The sequence below is a fragment of the Galeopterus variegatus genome, unplaced genomic scaffold, assembly GCF_000696425.1.
Source record: "Galeopterus variegatus unplaced genomic scaffold, G_variegatus-3.0.2 Scaffold1096, whole genome shotgun sequence".
Lineage (NCBI taxonomy): Eukaryota > Metazoa > Chordata > Mammalia > Dermoptera > Cynocephalidae > Galeopterus > Galeopterus variegatus.
In genome coordinates this window covers 399,530-417,821 of record NW_007727207.1, presented here as the reverse complement: position 1 = coordinate 417,821, position 18,292 = coordinate 399,530, and the positions used below count along the sequence as shown (strand labels likewise).

At 43.1% G+C, this 18,292-nt stretch overlaps 1 protein-coding gene across 1 annotated transcript in view; it reads left to right on the top strand.

The window, feature by feature from the left end:
- Positions 1 to 16,513: 16,513 nt before the first annotated feature.
- The window catches only part of FNDC1 (fibronectin type III domain containing 1), a 66,351-nt gene continuing 64,572 nt past the window's right edge, over positions 16,514 to 18,292 (top strand). The window contains exon 1 of the mRNA XM_008574747.1: positions 16,514 to 16,661. Within this exon, the coding sequence (XP_008572969.1) occupies positions 16,514 to 16,661 (148 nt within the window). The remainder of the gene's footprint in view (positions 16,662 to 18,292) is intronic.

Below are 18,292 nucleotides of genomic sequence, written 5' to 3'. Positions count from 1 at the left end.
CTTCATCTCGTTTATTAAGTTCTGATCCGGACACTAATTTGTGCCATGTGACCTTGGGCAGTTTTCTCATTTGCAAAATGAGGGGACAGACATAGATATTGTTAGAGGCCCCTCCAGCTCTAACTTTGTGGGAGTCTCTACTTGCAGGATGTCCAGTCAGTCAGTCAGTCAGCAAGGGTTAATATGTGTCAGACACAGGGCTAGAAGTCAGATAATGTGTCCCTGATGTCAGAGAATGCACAGGCAGGGCAGGGGTTGGGGGGGGGATACAGACAGGTGATATGTGTTGGGACAGGTAGCACAGGTGCCTTGGGGGTCAATCACCCGAAAGGTCAAGGACAGCTATATTTGAGGTGGGTTTTGAAGAAGTCATAGGCATTAGTTAGAGAAAGAAGGCAAGGAAGGACATCTCAGGTGAAGGAACAGACCGTGCTGCATGTGTGAAAGCATGGGGCACTTGTGACAGGTTTGAGGAGCCATGAGTGTTCTGGGTGGCGGCTCATGCAAGGTGACGCTATGGGGGAATGGTGGCATTTGGAGTTGGAAGGGTGGGCAGCAGCCAGATCAGGGAGGTCCTGGAATTTGACTTTAGTCCAAAGCGTTGGTGGCCGTTGAAGGAGTGTCCGCAGCATGACAGGCCACTGGATCAGTGGGAGGTCTATGGGCAGCCAAGTGGGGACTGAGCTGGGCTTGGGCCAGAAGGGACAGTTGATGCTTCTGTTCTTTGTGTTTGGGGCATCTTTTATATTTGCTTACTTATTTTGAGCTTTGGAGACTTCTTCATTACAAGATAGACCAAAAGTCTGCTAGTAGCTATTGTCTTTACCTTCAGTCATGTCTCATTTGAAGGATCGTCTTTGTTCCATGTTTTGTGAAATGACTGATATGTGCATAATGCAACTTTGGAGAGGGTTCCAGGGCACTGTGAGTCTCATGCATTCCCATGTGGGCAGTCTGGTAGAATTTATAGTTCAGATTAAGAGCCCTGAACAGTTGAGTTCGTTGGCTTCGGGGCCAGGGCTGGGTCTGTGGGCAGAATTCAGTGCGATTTCCTAGATAAAAGCCTTTGTGAGGAATTCTAGGAGTTTGGTGGGGTTGGGGGCGGTGGGAGGTAACTTGGATTAAAGAGGAAGTCAGTGGTTATGATTTGTTTTGACTTTTACACCGTCTGCGAACACAGAGCGGAGACGAGCATGTGGAGACGTGTGGAGGTGGGTCCCTTACACCCCAGTGCTGTGGCTGGAGCTCGTTAGCATTTAATAAACAGTCTGAGGAGGGTGTGCAGTGACAGCTCCTAATTTGTGATGATACCATGTTTGTCTGGAGATGAAGTCTCACTGAAGCCAGAACTCCCAGGGCTGGGCAGGGTGTGGCCGGTGTGCGCAGGGCTGGAGTGGTCAGGTATGGTGTCCGAGGAGCTCAGGAGAAGCCATCCCAGCTGGGCAGGAGAGGCAGACTTACTGCGAGCTGCATTTCAAAGAACCAGGACAAGGGTCTGCTTTTGGCAAAAGCTCCTTGTCGGGGCATATTGCTCATCCCTTCTGTAGAGCATGAGAGTTTTGACTTGGGGTCCATGGGTGCTCTGCAATTGTAATGAGTTTTCATAACAGGAAACAATTTAGAGCATTCTGAAGGGTAAAGGATAGGCTCGTTACAGTCACAGTGAAAGCTTGACTAAAAGTCTTCTTGGAATTCAAGCCAAGGGCTCCCACACATGGGGACAATCTCTAGTTAAGGTCCTCCATGAATGCCACCAGTGCCATGCTTTGTCCTCCAATTATCCCAGCTCTGGGAAGACTTCCTTTTTCCACCCTTTTTGGTCCCAATAGTGTTTATTGTCAGTAGCACTGAGTTCATACTATGTCTGACACCCCTTACCATGTGCCAGTACAGTGCTCCCCTCAGTAGATGGAAGACCATTGCCTTGTACATCTTTGAATTGACTCACTTGGCTTCCCAGGGCAGTGCCTTGCTTAGGAACTCTATGATGAATTGAATAGCACGTTCATAGATGTTTACCTCTGGAGGTGGGCGAAACATGTTGGGATTTGACTGCGTCTCACCGCCTAGTCAAGGGAAGTATTGAAGACCATTTCGAATACATAACTGACAGGCAGATTGAAGAGGGGAAATTGAACTAGGCTGTTTCCTTTCAATTCTCAAGATTTTAAAATTCTAATTCAAAGTATATTTCCAAAGACTGAGGAAAATGAGGACAGAAACCCACCCCTGCTGGGTGAGGAGGGGGAGCAGGCCGAGAGCCAAGATACTGGGAGTCACGCCGGGTCATTTTCTGGGGGTTTTTGGTGATGTCAGCTGTTCTGTGGCTCTTCCTCCTAGTACTGATGTTATCTCGCATTTGTTGAGTGCTTTATGATTTTCTTTCATATTTTCTTCTTGCATCAATCCTGTGAGGTAGGTCGGGTAGTTGTTAGCTCCATTTGTAGAAAAGGAACTAATTAAATATCTCACATTTGTTGAGTGTTTTATGATTTTCTTTCATATTTTGTTCTTGCATCAATCCTATGAGGTAGGTAGGGCAGCTGTTAGCTCCATTTGTGTAAAAATTAAGTTTGATATTTGCAGAGAGAAACTTCAGTGGCATATTTGGTTTGTTTGGCGGCCTCAAATGGGAGCAGACGATCTAATCACAAGACAAGGAAATGAGCTGTTCTCAGCCTTTAGGTGACTGACACTGAGGGACATTTCCTTTGGCCTGAAAATCTCTCCTCTCCTGGCTTCCATGATGCAACTTGTTTCCTGGTTCTCCTCCTAACCACTGTTTCAGACTTTAAATGTCTCCTTCTCCTCCAGTCGAGCCTCAGACGTCTGTTCTTTGGGTTCCACTGGAGATGCCGAGCAGACCCCTGGACACACTGGAGCTCCTTGTTTCCTGGTTCTCCTCCTAACCACTGTTTCAGACTTTAAATGTCTCCTTCTCCTCCAGTTGAGCCTCAGATATCTGTTCTTTGGGTTCCACTGGAGATGCCGAGCAGACCCCTGGACACACTGGAGCTCTGGGGAGAAGCCAGGGCCTGGGCTGTGAATTCAGGAACCAGCAGCATATGGGTGGTATTTACTGTCGTAGGACCAGATGCGCTAACTTAGGATGAAAAGGCCGAAGCTGTGCAGGGAGAGGGCCAGAGGCTGGGCTTTGAAGCACTCCAACATTTAGAGTTCTGGCAAGGGACACCAAGAGGGAGTGGCTAGTGATGTGGAGGAGAAACCAGGGGGTATTGTGTCCTGGAAGCCAGGAGACTGTGTGCTGAGGCTTCCCTTGAAGACAGGAGGCAAGATGCTTCCAGGGCAAGGAGCTCTTAGCTGTTGCTGGAGGCAGAGTGAGTTGAGGAACAAGAGTCAAGGACTTGGCAACGTGGAATCTTCCTGGCATTCACGAGATCTCGTTCAGTGCAATGAGCTCATGAATCTCCATGAATTCAGCTGCCACTGATGGCTTTCAATTTTATATCTTGGGTTCTGATCTTCTCTCCACGCCTACATTTATTGCCTTTGGTTACAATTATAGCTGAGAGGCAACAAAGCATAGCAGGAAGAGGCTGGTCTATGGTGTCATGTAGGTCTAGGTTTGACCACTGTCACGTCCTAGCTGTGTGACCTTGGCAAATCACTCTAAGACTTAGTTTCCTCATTTTTAAAAATGGGGATACCAAAGTGTTGTGCACAGGGTTTAATGGGGGCTAACAAATGAGTAGTTATGATAATGTAAAACTCTTTTCAGTCACTTCTTATCTCCCCAGTGGCTAGCTTAGAATCTGACACATAGTAGGTACTCAATAAATATCTGTTGGATAAATGGATGAAATGGCTAGCACTAAGTAGGTATTCAACAAATGTTCATTTCCTTTCTTATCCTTTATTTCTTTCTCTGTCTTACTCTGTGTGTATGTGTATTATTTTAAATCATGAATGGACACACTGCAAAACCTACTCCTTGCTCATTAGGTGTGGTAGATTATTTGCCTATGCCTATTCGTAACCGTTAAGTAAGTATTTGAAATATTTAAAAAAATAGTTCATTAGCATCCTGGGTTGCCATCGGGCCCACGTGGCAATTGGCTTCTGGTCATGTCTGTCTCATTCACTCTGTTTCATACCTACTTCTCTACTACATCTTCTTGGCCTCTCTTCTAAGGGCATCTTTCAGGCAGCTTTCTGAGTAAGATGATTTTGGGGACAGTAATGCTCAAGTGTTTAAAATAGTTAGACAATGACTTTCACATTTTGGAAAAAGGAATGAACTTTCAGGGAGTTTTTTTTTTGGTTGGCATGTCAAACAGTTTATAGTAGGCTGAGTTTAAGCTGGACCAGCAAACAATGGTAATTCTCTAAGAAACTATTTCTTGGTTATGAATTGAATTTGAAGAATGTGCAAAAGATCCCACAACAGCCTGGAAAGTACTGGTCTCTGGTTGGGTCTCTGATGTCTGTCAACAGTAGGCGTGAGTCCTGTATGTTCTTTTCAACCATAGACATTTGCTCCTTAGGATCCTTGTTTTCCCATTGTTGTTATAAATAATATATTTATGGAATCCCTCCAATTCCATTTTCCTAAACCATTCTGGAAAGCTGTGGTTTACATGAGGAAAATCTTGTTTTTTCTTTGGAACAGTAGCTTTTGCTTATATTGGTTCTTGAATAAAATGGCCAAGAGCTTAAGCCTCAAATCCTAATGATCAAATTCTGCCAGCTCTTTTGGTTAAGTTCACTCTCATTTCTGGCTGCATCATTTTCTGGACAGATGTACTTACTTAAGTCAGTGCATGCTGACAATAAAGCATTGACATTGTCAAAATTAAATTCCCAGAGTGGATCTCTTAAAAACAACAAACAGAAAGAAATTAAAGTTAAAGCAGCTCTCATGTAGAAACCCAGAGGGAAAGTGACTTGATTTTATGGTTCCAGAAGTGACAATGTTAGGTAATAATGGACTGAGCTACTGATAACACAATATCTGATTAACCGTGGCTGAACGAGTAAGGGAATTATCTCAATCACCAATAAACATGGGAGCAGAGAGATGAGGATTGGCCTAGGGGGTTAACAAGGATGCCAGGGACCCAGGATCACTCCATTTTCTACTCTGCCATCCCTGGCCATGTCATCATTCTCAGGCTTGTCACTTCATATCTTAAGAGGGCTGCTGCATCTCCAGGTGTCATGTTGACATCCCAGGGTTGGGGTGGAGGTAGGGCGGGGAAAGGACAGAAAACCTAAAGCACATAACAGCTGAGCCTGAGCCCTTTAAAATGCTTTTGGAACTGGTAGCAGTAACTTCCTTGTACATGTCATTGGCTGGAATTGATCATGTGGCTGTCCTAGCTGCAAGGGAAGCTGAAGAGTTGTGACTGTTTGAATGTTTAGTATTCCAGCTCCTGCTGGCAATGGGAAGGGAAGGAGTTGGGAATGGGTTTTGGGTAGCCAATCTACAGTGTCTACCATGTTGGTCTCTGGATTTGATGCAGGCTGCTAAACTGTTATAAATTAGTTGAGAAACTTGACTTGAATGGAACTAATAAAAATTCAGCTTAAAATGGCTCAGAAAACATCCTGAGGGAGAAGGCAGATTTATTTTGAATATCATCTGGGTAAACTACAACCAGCCCCTTTTGGCTAGAGAATTTGATTTTAGTTTTGCCCCTTTCTGTTTATTTTGAAACAATTCCATGATGCTTCATTTAATTGTTTCATTTTTGTGGTTTTTTTGCTTTGTAGATATAAGTTAGAGAGGCATGGGGAGGGAGGGAAGGAGTAACTAGGAAGATAATGAAAGGGAATAAGGTGAGGTCAACTATATTAATGGGTATTCTTTCTCTTCACTCCAATTTCCCCCCAAAACACATAAACAGCCCAGAATCTAGAACTTTCTAGGCAAACTTTGCCCATAAAGGGCCATTAACCCTTGAGAGTGTATCTGCAAAAAAGCTTTGTTTGCCAGCGTCACTGGGGAAGGCAGGTGGCTTCGAGCGGAGGTTGGGGCCACCTCCTTTGGAGAGGGGAGGAGGGTGAGAAAGAGGTGCCATGCAGTGTGGCACAGTGCCTGTGGCCTCGTGTGTGACCAGCTTGTGTGTCACACCAGGTGACACGGGGGTCTGGATGCAGTTTACTGAAGCCCAAGAGTGAGCATCGCCTCTTTGCTTGACCCGTGGCCATTCAATGCTTGACAAAGGAGGAAGATACTTGCACAGACACGGGCGATGCTGACAGTCTGGAGAGAGGAAGAGGACTCTGACACACTCTTTTTAAAGATCAACAAGTAGCTCCCATTTGGGGATGTGGATGGTTCCGCCATTTGGCTGCTTTGAGCTGGCAAAGAAAATACGAGGTTCAAAATTGCATTCATCAAGTGCCCTTGTAAGCACGCTGGCATGTATGCGTGCGTGTGAGCGAATTTGGCCTTTTAGTCTCAATAAAATGATGCTTTGTTGTTATCAAAATGCTGGAAACTGCCAGAGGGGCCAGGGACAGCCGGGGAATTGAGGGTTAGCCGAGGCGATGGCAAGGTGAGCTGGGTGGCCCTGCTGGCTGCTCAGGTCACAAGTCCCAGGGCGGCGGCACCACCATGCAGAGCAGCCTGGGGTTCTGAGTCTCTAGCTCTCGGGTAAGTACAATGGGCACTGGTGGGCCTGGGGGTGGCACCCAGTGAGTCAGTGTTATATGGGCGAACCGATTGGGTTTTGAGGAATGTGAACCAGGGATTCCGTCTGCAGAGCCAAGGGCTGTTTCCGTGGGCTGTACTTGGTCTCCCGTGGGACCTGGTACATCTGCTTGCGTGGATGCTTCTCTCCAACCTGACCACAGCACTGTATGGCTTCCCCATGGTGGGGTCAGAGGTTTTGTATATTAAGCTCTTTCCACTCCCTGGAGTGTTTTATAAATTGAGATTCTGAAGACCTAGAGTTTGATTTTATTTTTTTACACAATTATCCTCAAAGAACCAATGTCAGCTGTGGAGAAACACTTTTAGTGTGCCCTATGCATATTGAGAAATGTCAGAAGACGAGCCAGGCTATTATCTGAACATCCAGACTGTGTCTACCCAGCACCAGCCTCCCAGGGGAAAATTCAGTCAATGATCTGTAAATTTTATTATTATCAGTTTTATGGCACAACCTATACTTTCAGGTTTTTTCTCTGGAGGGGGCTGGAGAACGGGAGGTCATAATTATTTGGCAAATATAATCCCAACATCCACTTGAAAAATTATTTAAAATTCAGTCAGTCATTTCAGTGTTTTGCCCACATGTTGTCAACCATCTGGATGTTTCTGAATGTTCCTGTGCTGTCTGGTATCATATGGATAATAGCTAAATTTTTCTGAATCCCAGTCTCAAAGTTGTATTTATCACATTGATTCCTACTCCCAAGCTATACTGCAATTTTAGCACATCCTAAACTTTTCTGGCTTACCTATTGGATTTTTGGTCAAAGACTTGTGGTTACGCTGAGATTTGTGTTTTCTTCATTTCAGAGTCTGGGAAGTATTTGGCAGTTTCCAGTGGAAAGTGAAACTTGAATTTCAAACTAAGATGAAGCAGGGAGACTTACATAAACATGAAGGTTTTGTTGCATTAAAGAGCAATCTTTGGTATACTTAAGAAACAATTTTAGTACTGCAGGGGGCTTAAGGGGCCAGTGTATTTCAAAAGCCCTTCCCATTTTTTGGAGGGTTTCCTTATCATCAGGGTTGTCCTCATGGCTCCTCAACCTCCAGTGCTGGGCTGGGTGGGCTGCTTGGAGTGCTCAGCTGGGAATGGCAGCCAGACCAGTTGGCATTTGCCTTAGATTCTTTGGGTGTGTCTACACTGGCAGGCTTTTGTGACCAAATGCAGTGGCTGCTGGGGTAGCTTCAAAAAGTTATTTTTGACTTGCATAGAAGATCTTGATTAATAGTGTCCTAGTCCATCAGGGTCTGACTGCAAATGCCAAAAACTCAACTTGAACTAATTGAAATTCCAGAATTCACTGGCTCTCAGAGTGTACCGTGGGAGGGCAGCGTCGAGCTGGCCTTCGGGATGCCTAGAACCAGGGCTGTAAACATCACTCAGACTCACTCTTCGTCTCTTGTCTCTTCTCCTTGTGACATCAAGAGCTGGTCACCAGCATTTCCAGCATTCTTCCTTTGCAGCCTCATGACCAGAAAGCAGAGGCAGCATTGCTGGTCCAGCTCCAGTTAGAATAGTCCTAGTAGAATCTTCCAGGCAGTTTGGGGTCACGTGGTCACCCGCTGCCTTATAGAGATTTTAGGGTCTTGGGACTCTAAGAATTTAGGCAAGTGGGAGACATTGGATTCAATTATTCTTACCTTAGGGAATCCTGAACAATCTGCACCAATTTCAGTGAAAGATGGCAGAGGATACAGTTGCTGAGGGAACCCTGACCCCATCTGGGCATTTGAATGAATCTCCTCTGGTTGAGACTAAACAAAATAAGAAGCCAGAGAGGAGAGATATTTGGACTTTAATTTCTTTCGATTTTAAGCTGTAAGACAAAGAATGCTTCACTTTTGGACTTTAAATTCTGTCTGGGAATTTTGTGATGGAAGAGATTATATTGAATTTGGGGGCATTTTTATATCATGATATTGTATTATGAGAATATTTTTATGCTGTTATGTCACCTCACTGCTTAAATTCTGATGGGCTCCTTTGGACCATATAAGCTGGGCAAATTTGGGATTGGAATAGGGCAGGCCGGGAATGGATTTGCAGCCTAGAGGTCAACCTGGCTTTGGAGTTGGCTAAAGAATGAGCCTTGCTCATTTCAGAGTCTTCTGGGGTTGGGGGGGTATCTCCACCTAAAACCCCAGGAAGATACAAGATAGGACACTAATGAATGCATGGGGAGTCTCCTGAAGGTGGCCAGTGTCGTCCTGATCCCCTCCCTGAGGGGCAGCCATACCTTGACCATAGGTTGATGGTCACGCCCATTGGGGCCAGCGACAACCAGCAGGGGATGTTAAGGGATGTTACAGAGACTTCCATTTTCCTCTCCTCATGTTTTACCAAGGAGCCATCATGAGAGAGACACTTCCGGCCTCTCTCCTGCCCATGGGGCAAGCTGTGTCTCAGGGGTAGTGGGGAGTGTCCAGCGTCCATGGGCCTGCTGTCTCTGCCCAGTGGCATTGATGGGTTAGAAGCAACTGTCACGTGTGTGTCCTCTTGGGGTCTGCCTTCCTGTGGCGGTCCTTGCTTGCTGCTCTCCGGTTTCCATGTGTGAGCTCTCCAGGTTGAGGTCAGGCCTGTTCCTCTCTATCACCACCCAGGAGACTTCCGTGTGGGATGGTCTGCTCTGAAGGCACAGTGTCCCCTCTGTGACCCAGGGCTGGAGAGGGTAGACGAAGCGTGAAGCCCAGTGGGGCTCGCACGTTAGAGCCATATCCTCTAATCCAGCTTCATCAGGAATGAACCTGATATTTTGATTTCTGACAGTATGACCGTGAGTTTTGAGATCCAAATAGTAACTCAAATCTGCTTTTTCAGACTTGATTTTCATTTCAAATCACACTGACTTTTAGTTACTTGAGTAATTTTTTTCAGTACATACTTGACAGAAAAATCAAAGAAATAGCAGTTTTCTTACAACTATTACATCAGTAATTGCCTCAGAAAATATTTCCTTCTACCTGCTCAACATTTTGTTAGTGGATTTTCCTACATCAGCTGTGAGCTTTAGCTTCTTTATAATGAGTATGCGAGAGGGAGCTCTTTCAGTGCAATCACAGAAATTAAAAATGCAAACATGTTTATCAGCTGCTCCTTTGTTTCTAGATGGTTAGATTGACTGTAAATCAAACTTAAAGTATTCACTATTTATTTATTATTTAATGAATGCTGCCTATGCTGTGTGTCAGCACTTTCGGTGATGTGCATATCTGGCTAAGTAAGCTTCAAAGCTGTAACGGAGCAGATTCAATGATTCGAATGGAAGGCAGTTCTTTCTTTGTTTCTCCTTGGGTTAGTGGTGCTCAGAAACCTTTCCCTCTCACTTCTACTATCCATCTGTCTTCCTTTCTCTTTTCATCTACCTGGAGAACTTAATGAAGTAATTCTATATCATTTAAAAAAATGGAAACAAAACAAAGAAACAAAAGCAACACTATGAATCTAGAAAGATTCGGTTACTATTTTGAATCACAGTCTTCTAAGCATGATTTCTCCATGAATTGTGTCATTACTTTTACCATTGGCTCAACCTGTTAACTGATTTCTGAGCTTTCCTTCTCTTTATTCTGAGAAATAGCTCTGGACAGAGTTCTCTTTAGAGGAAGCATTTGTTTTCATTCATGGTGGATGTGCCTGTACAGTTAAGAATAACTCTGAGCCTCTCGTTTGGGTGCTTGGATGGGTGGTGATGTCTGAACCAAGATTTTGAGCAGTTAGATATTGAACTTCATTTGGAATATGTTCACTTTGAGACTCACTTTGGACTAGTATGTGGGCAATAGTGAATATTAGGCTGGAATGGTTAGGCAGAGACAGACATATGGAAGTCAGCATTTTTGCTAGTACTTAGAGCCTGTGTAGCATCCCCTGCTTCCCTCTCTGTAGCCATCCTGGGATGGGTCCTCCTTACCTTTGGATCCCAGCCCAGTGTTTTCAGAGTCTTTGGGTCTCTTAGGGGAAGGGTGGAGGTCTGGAGGTGGGATATGATTCCTTGGACATATTTGTACCTAATGCCTTCAGGGGTTGGGATAGCTCTAGTTCTTCTCCAGACTTTAGCATTTATCTTGATTCATAGACTCTCCTCATGAACCCAGATTCACAAAGGAGTCTTGGAATTGGAACTGGACAGTAGAAGGTTGTCTGGATCAGCAACTCTAAAAGGATTTTGCTTTTTGGGGAGGGTCAAGGTGGAGGTGACTGACTGGCTGCCAATGGACCAGATCTGACCAGCTGATGTGTGTGTGTGTGTTTCTTCACACAGTGTTTTTTAAAAGTGGAATTAATCAATTAATATAATATTGGGAGATTTTTACCCCCAAATCAGGATTTTTAGCTTTTCAGAAAAAACCCAAAACATCTGACAATCTAGGGCCTGGAATTCCTTTTTGTCAATAAGTACCTGAAACTAAATTGTACCTTTATATGGAGTATACACTCTCCATAACATGTCCTCATTTGCTTGATCTTCCTGGTTCTAGTGAGCATTTGATTTGGAGACCCCTGGGTTGACCTCATTAGTCTGACATCTTTTTCTCCAACCAGTCAGCCATTTAATGAGCACCAAGTGTGTGGTCAGCACTGGGTGTCAAGAGAGATGTCAGGTAGGGAAGGTGAGGAAGGGGCAGGTGAGGTATTATGTCCTGTCACTGTTATAAATGAACCTTGCATATGTTGCTCAGGCTGGCCCTGAAGACTTAGCTCTAGACTCAACTTCCAGAGGACATTCATCTTCCCTGTCTGTGGATGCTAAATACCCTCCAATAACAGACATGCTGAGCTGTTGGAATCTTGGAATTCATCCTTTAGTAGTTGTGAATCCATGCTTTGACCCTTGAATCAAACTGCAGTCCTGGAGCCCTCTTGGATAAGATCTGGAGTTTGGTTCTTATTCTTTATGATATCTATCTCTGTTAGATTTCTCATTCATGTCATGAATTGTTTTAATGATTTCGTTGAATTGTCTGTTTGTGTTCTCTTGTTTCTCACTGAGTTTTCTTAAGAGCATTAATTTGAATTCCTTTTCCAGCAGTTTGTAGATTTCCTTTTCTTTGGGGCCTTTCAGTGGAGTGCTATTGTGTACCTTTGGTGGTGTCATATTTCCTTGCTTTTTCACGCTTTTTGTGTCCCTATGTTGATTTCTGTGCAACTGGTGGAAAAACTGCCTCTTGCAAAGCTTATAGAGTAGTTTTCACAGACAGTCTTTCTCCTCTAGATGGATCTAAATGTGCTGGTTGGAAGAGTGTGGTGATTCTGGTTCCATGTAGATGCAGTAGTGTGGTGTCTGAGCAGCTTCATCAGTTGTGACTGGTGTCATCAATAACTGTGGGTATCTGAGGATGGATGGACAGATGGATGGATGGATAGTTGGAGCACAGAGGATTTTTAGGCATGAAACTGTTTTGGGTGATACTGTAAGGGTGAATATATGACATTATGCATTTGGCAAAACCCATAGAACTGTGCAACAGAAAGAGGAAACCCTAATGTAAAATTTAGTTAATAATGTATCAATATTGGTTCATAATTATAACAAATGTAGCACACTAATGTAAGATGTTAATAATAGGAGAAACTGTTGGGGGGAGGTCAGGTATGTGAACTGTCTACTTTCTACTCAATTTTGCTGTTAACCAAAGATCGCTATAAAAATAGTCTATTACCAAAAAAAAAAAAAAAAAAAAAAAAAAAAGTAAAATTTAGTTAATAATGTATCAATATTGGTTCATAATTATAACAAATGTAGCACACTAATGTAAGATGTTAATAATAGGAGAAACTGTTGGGGGGAGGTCAGGTATGTGAACTGTCTACTTTCTACTCAATTTTGCTTTTAACCAAAGATCGCTATAAAAATAGTCTATTAACAAAAAAAAAAAAAAAAAAAAAATCAAAACCTGGAGTCTGGAGCTAGACCAAAGTATGGATTCTAGGTGCTGACTGTGCCCTTATTTTCCATTCCCAAACACACCAATAGATGTCTCATGGGAGCCATGGCACTGAAACGTCTAGCCTGTAATTGCTGGGTATCTGAGAGATCACCAAAATATCATTTTGACACTTGATACCTGGCAAAATATTTTTGAATCTGGATAGTTTACTGGTGGGAACTGTGGAAATGACTTTGCCGTGAGATAAAATGGTTTGAGTTGTAGCAGACTCCTACTGGCTTTCCTCTTCCATCTAGAGCAGTTCACCATCTGTCTCCATTCAAAGACAGTCTTGAATGAGGGAGCTGGGGAAGGACACAGACAGGAAATTCTTCCTATTTAACCCCAAATCCCTTAGGCTGAAGCTTAAGCTCAGTTTCTCAATTTGCATCTCATGGAGATGGAAAAAAGGCTTGCTGTGGCCCTATCTGACATGTAACTTGGTGAAGTTACCTCCCCATGTTCCCTCTATTAGGCTATATAATTCCTGTTGTGTTGGTGTTTTGGTTTGTCTTTAGAAATGCTGTTCATGGGATATATAGCATTAAAGAACGTAGACAGTATCATCTTCATTAGATGAAAATACTGAAAACTATTACAAAAGGTTATGTGCTTTGGCAGAGAGGATGGTCTGTTCTAAGTTTCTAGGAATACTTAAAAATAAATGAGGACCACTTTGTCATATTTCATCTTTATGCTACCATAATGCAGTCTACACTCCCAGAATGCAGTCTACACTCCCTGAAACCATGTTGACACCCTTATGCCTTTGTTTCACCTTTAAGGATTGCACTCGTGAGACCTTCAAATGATGATTAGCCTAGAACACATTGTTAGGTTTCTGGTTTTCTGTCAAGTAATCTAAGTTCATGCTCATAGCTTTGCTGCTGCCTGAATGGTTGTTCCTTAGTTGGATGCTGGTTTGGTGACTTCACTCAGAGGTGAAGCATCAGGGCAAGGAGTGGAGCCGGAATGACCAAGAAGGAAGGTGGCTTTTCATCCAGCCCCCCCCCCCCGTTCTTTTTGTCCACTTCTCTCCGAGGTAGGCATGGATGAGTAAGGCATGAAGCAACCAATAGTGACATTGATTTTAAATATCAAATTGGATGGGAATCCTGGAAATGAAAGTATCTTCTAAATCAAGTCAAGTATTCTGTTTAACTGGCCCAGTGTGTGTATGTTGGGAGGTGGGTAGGAGGAGGTGGGGGTGGTGGACTGAGAAACTTAAATTCAGGACTGATCGTATAATGAGGTGGACTGTAATGTTGCATCTAAGGTATGATTACAAAGTCCCCAAAAGGCCTTTATGGCAAAGAATGATCCTCATTAAGTAATTCTCTAAGGTCTAAAATGCTATTACTAGAAAGTCACTCCTCTGGTTTAAAGTTTTTCGTAAGAATGCGAATGTCCCTGAGAGAGCACATCATTCCCTTATTTCATTCCTTCCTTCCAGAGAGAGAAGGAGTATGTCCAGCACCAGATGAAGTGACTGTAGGTAGGAAGGGGCAGGAGTGCCCCCCAGGGAGGAAAACGGTGGGGGAAGGTAGGTAGAGGGTGGTGGAAATGGCAAACATGCTACGAAGACCTCACAATTTGTTCTAGGATAGTCGTGGCTTTAAATTAATTAAGTCTCAGTGCATATGGTCGTTGGTCATTTACAGGGAGGAAAACGGTGGGGGAAGGTAGGTAGAGGGTGGTGGAAATGGCAAACATGCTACGAAGACCTCACAATTTCTTCTAGGATAGTCGTGGCTTTAAATTAATTAAGTCTCAGTGCATATGGTCGTTGGTCATTTATGGTCAGGGACAAATCCCAAGGGCCCATGAGCTTTGAAGAGAGCTTGGCTTTGGCGTTGGGCAAAGCAATATTTGCATTTATCTCAATCCCTGGTACAGCTGTGTGACTCTGGGCAGTTAACATAACCTCTCTGTTCCAGGCTTTGATTTCCTCATCTGTAATCTGAAGGGACTGAAAAATACTTTGCAGGGTGTGTTATAAGCACCTCATGCACTATGAGTGCTCGAGACTGATGAGTGGCACATGGGAGACCCTCAACAAGCCCCTTCCTATGCATTTCACCCTCCCTTCTTCATATGTTTTAGAGTAGACGTCCACGATATGTCCTTTATCTTCACATACAAATGCTGCACAGGTGGTTACTGAGCTGACACACATAGTTTGATGGAACTTGGTTGTTGGCAAGAGGAGAACAGACATACTCCTGCATGGATGCACTTGCAAACTCTGATGGTTATGTGGATGAAATGACATTCATTAGATTTTGGCAACCAAGAGCATTTCCCCTTGACCTTCTTTACTTTTTCCTCTCTTTGGAGCCCACCTGCAAGCAAGGAAGGGTAAAGGAAAATTATAGAAGAGTAGCCACTATTGCTTTTCAAATGCCCAGAAGGTGATTGGTGTGCTGTCTTTAGAGTTTCCCAAACTCAAATTTTCCCAGAGAGCATGAGGTTCCTCACCTGTGATTTCCCGGTCATGAGTTTCCAGGAACCTCACATCTGGAGTTGGGAGGGAATACTTTGTGGATTTGGGTTGGTGCCCATAGCCTAACATCGTGCTTTTGTCTCCAAAATGGACATTCTTTCTTTAATGCTTTGAAAATCCTCAAATTCATACTTTTTTTTTTTTTTTTTTTTGTCTCTTGAATTTCTTGAAGGAGTTTTCTCCTTTTCTAAATGTTTTCCTCCAGAGGCAGTGGGACATTTTGGGGAGGATGAATGGTATATGTCACAATCATCTGTATTTATTCCATTCAGAATTTTCATTGCGTATTAAAATCAAATACTAACCAATGTATGTGTCATCATGAAACATTCTTCTTTCCCTTTCTTCTACCATGAGATTCCATGAGTTTTTTTAAGGTGGCTTTCTTCTTTCTTGAGAGTGAATGCATTTTTCTTAATGTTACTAAGTGTAAAGTTTTTTTAAGGTGGCTTTCTTCTTTCTTGAGAGTGCCTTGCATCATCACATAGTAGGTTTTGAGTTTTTTTAAGGTGGCTTTCTTCTTTCTTGAGAGTGCCTTGCATCATCACATAGTAGGTTTTAGATCCAAGGTTGCCCACAATGTATTTGACTGTTGAAATATGTAGCATATATTTACATTGTGTTGCGTTACAATATCAGATATAGTGAGCTGAGAGGTTTTGTCTGACAAAATGTTATGTTTTATTTTGGTAATTTTGAAAATCAAGAATCTTTTTGGAACCTCATAATTTAAGTTAAAAATGTAATTGGTATTCTTAATAACTTGTTTTTCTTCTGGAACAAAATATGGAAACACTTAAGTTAGGTATATGCAGCTAAAACTAGAGTTTTACCTCCCTTTGAAGCTGTTGACCGTCTTTGTTTGTTTTCTTTGTGGAAATGAATGTGTCTTTTATCTCACTTTGAATATAATGGATGTTCTTCCTAATCATGATCGTTTTGTGTTATGCTTCTTGGAAGTGTTTTAAAGATTCTCCAACTGTATCATACAAAACAAGAACTTATTTAATATATGAATGCCTCTAGAGAATATGTCAAATTACTAATTTGTTTTCCTTGCACTAGCAAGGCAATGTAATCAGTCCAGAAAATGCCTAGAGTTTATTTTGATTTGTTTCACTTTTGGTTTAAATTCACCACCCATCGTTATCCAAAGCACACAAAAGCTTGTGGGTTTGGTGTATTTGTTTTGCTGTCACACTGTAACGATGGCAAACATGACTCTACAAAGGTCTTTAGGATCAGACAGATTAAATGTCATTTACTTTTCCGCTAACGGTATCAGAGAACATTAAAAAAATCATTTTCCCAATCTGCCATTACCACACGTTGATAGTTGCGCTGTTTGCATAGTTGACCACCCACTGAAGCCAAGGCACGTGAAACTGCTGTCCACTAAAATGGGCCTGAAAGTCACATGGGACCCACCCAAAGATGCTACCAGTAGACCCGTGGAGCATTACAACATTGCCTATGGGAAGTCACTGAAAAGTCTTAAGTACATCAAGGTGAATGCGGAGACATACTCCTTCCTTATTGAGGATGTGGGTAAGTGGCACTATGACCTTGTTCCCAGTCAGAGTTAACTGTGCATGAGCATTCTCAGAATGACTATTTGTGAGACAAAATATGGCTGGGCTCAAAGTACTTTGTGGTTCTTTGGGAACGGGTGGCCGAGTTCTGAGGCTCTAGTCCTGAAGCTGCTGCTTAACAGCCTCCATCTTGCCCCTGGGCTTCCCCACCCGCTGCCTTTGAACTCAAGTATTCCTTTCTCCAAATAGATGTTGCAAACAATTTTTAGCTTCTGAATGTGCATTTGGAAAATATATTGATCCTTTTATGTTTCATAGAAACTTGACTACTACACAGTTTAGTAGCTTAAGCTAGAGACTTCTAATTTATAAACCACTTTATCATTTGGGATTACTCAAGTAATATGTTCCTGTAAAACTGTGTGTAATATGTCACGCTTAGCCACATCTAGCTGAAGATGTAACATTTCTCCCCATTTAAATATGATTTTAATTTGATTCTCGAAGTTTAGAATATTTCAAATCTTGCTTCCATATGTATTGACTCATAAGTGCAGATGTAGGTGGTTTTGGGCTAAGGCTTTGAGCTGCCTCCTCTGGATCTGTCTTCTACTTTTTGATTCTAGTAGCTTGAAACGCCATCGATTCTACCATCAGGTCGAGGTCCAACTTTAAGATGGATCCTAAGGAAGGAACAAGTCAGCATATAGAAAACTAGGTCTCCCCCATGCCATGTCAGCATCATGCTCCTCAGTGTTGGTCCCCTGGCCATAGCCTACACACTTGCTCCTTCTCCACCTCCTGCGTTGTAACATTACGCTTTCAGGACAATGGAGCAGAAAGTGTATAAAAGGGAGATAAAGGTCAGATTCCCTTCCTCGTGGCTTCAGCTAAATGCACATTTCCCCAAATCTCTTCCGCATCACGATGGCCCCCCAAATCCGACTGTGAGAGATTCCATCAGACCGAAGGCATGAGCAGGGTTGTGTTGCTTCTCAAACCTTGGGTTGTTAGGATTGCTGCAGAGAAGAAAAACATGTGAAAAGACAGCTGTAGAACTTACTAAAAAGGAAATAGTGTCTCTCAAGTAACTTTTTGATGAGTTAGCTGTAGGGGATTCAGAGACATGTGGATTACATTTCTTTGAAGTACAAATAAGCTCAGAATGAAGAGAGACCGTGCCTGGCAAAGCCTGATTCTGCATTCTATCAGAACCTCCAGCATTTCCCAGTTAGTCCGGCAGGTCGTGCCAAACCCTAAATGCCACCAGGCTCTTCCATAGTCAGACAGATGTCACCCCCATCTTGAGCACAGCAGGCATCCCAGATGGCTGTTCCTGGGCCTCTGGCTTGAGAACTGAGTGAAGTTTTGTTAAAGGAACAGTCCTCTCTTTGAGAAATGTAATTACTATTATTACCTTTGACAGAACTAACTCTTACATTTCTCCAACCCTTTGTCCCCTGAAATGCCCACAAACTTTTATGTCTTCAAGGAGTTGGCCCCTCCACTTACCTGTCGTGAGATAATAATTCACTATGAGGAAAACCAGCACTACTGGGCTTCTACTTTCTTAGCTACCAGTTTAGAGTCCGTGCCCTTTGTAACATGGTGTGTTGGTTTCCTTTTGCATCCCAACGACTTTAGGAG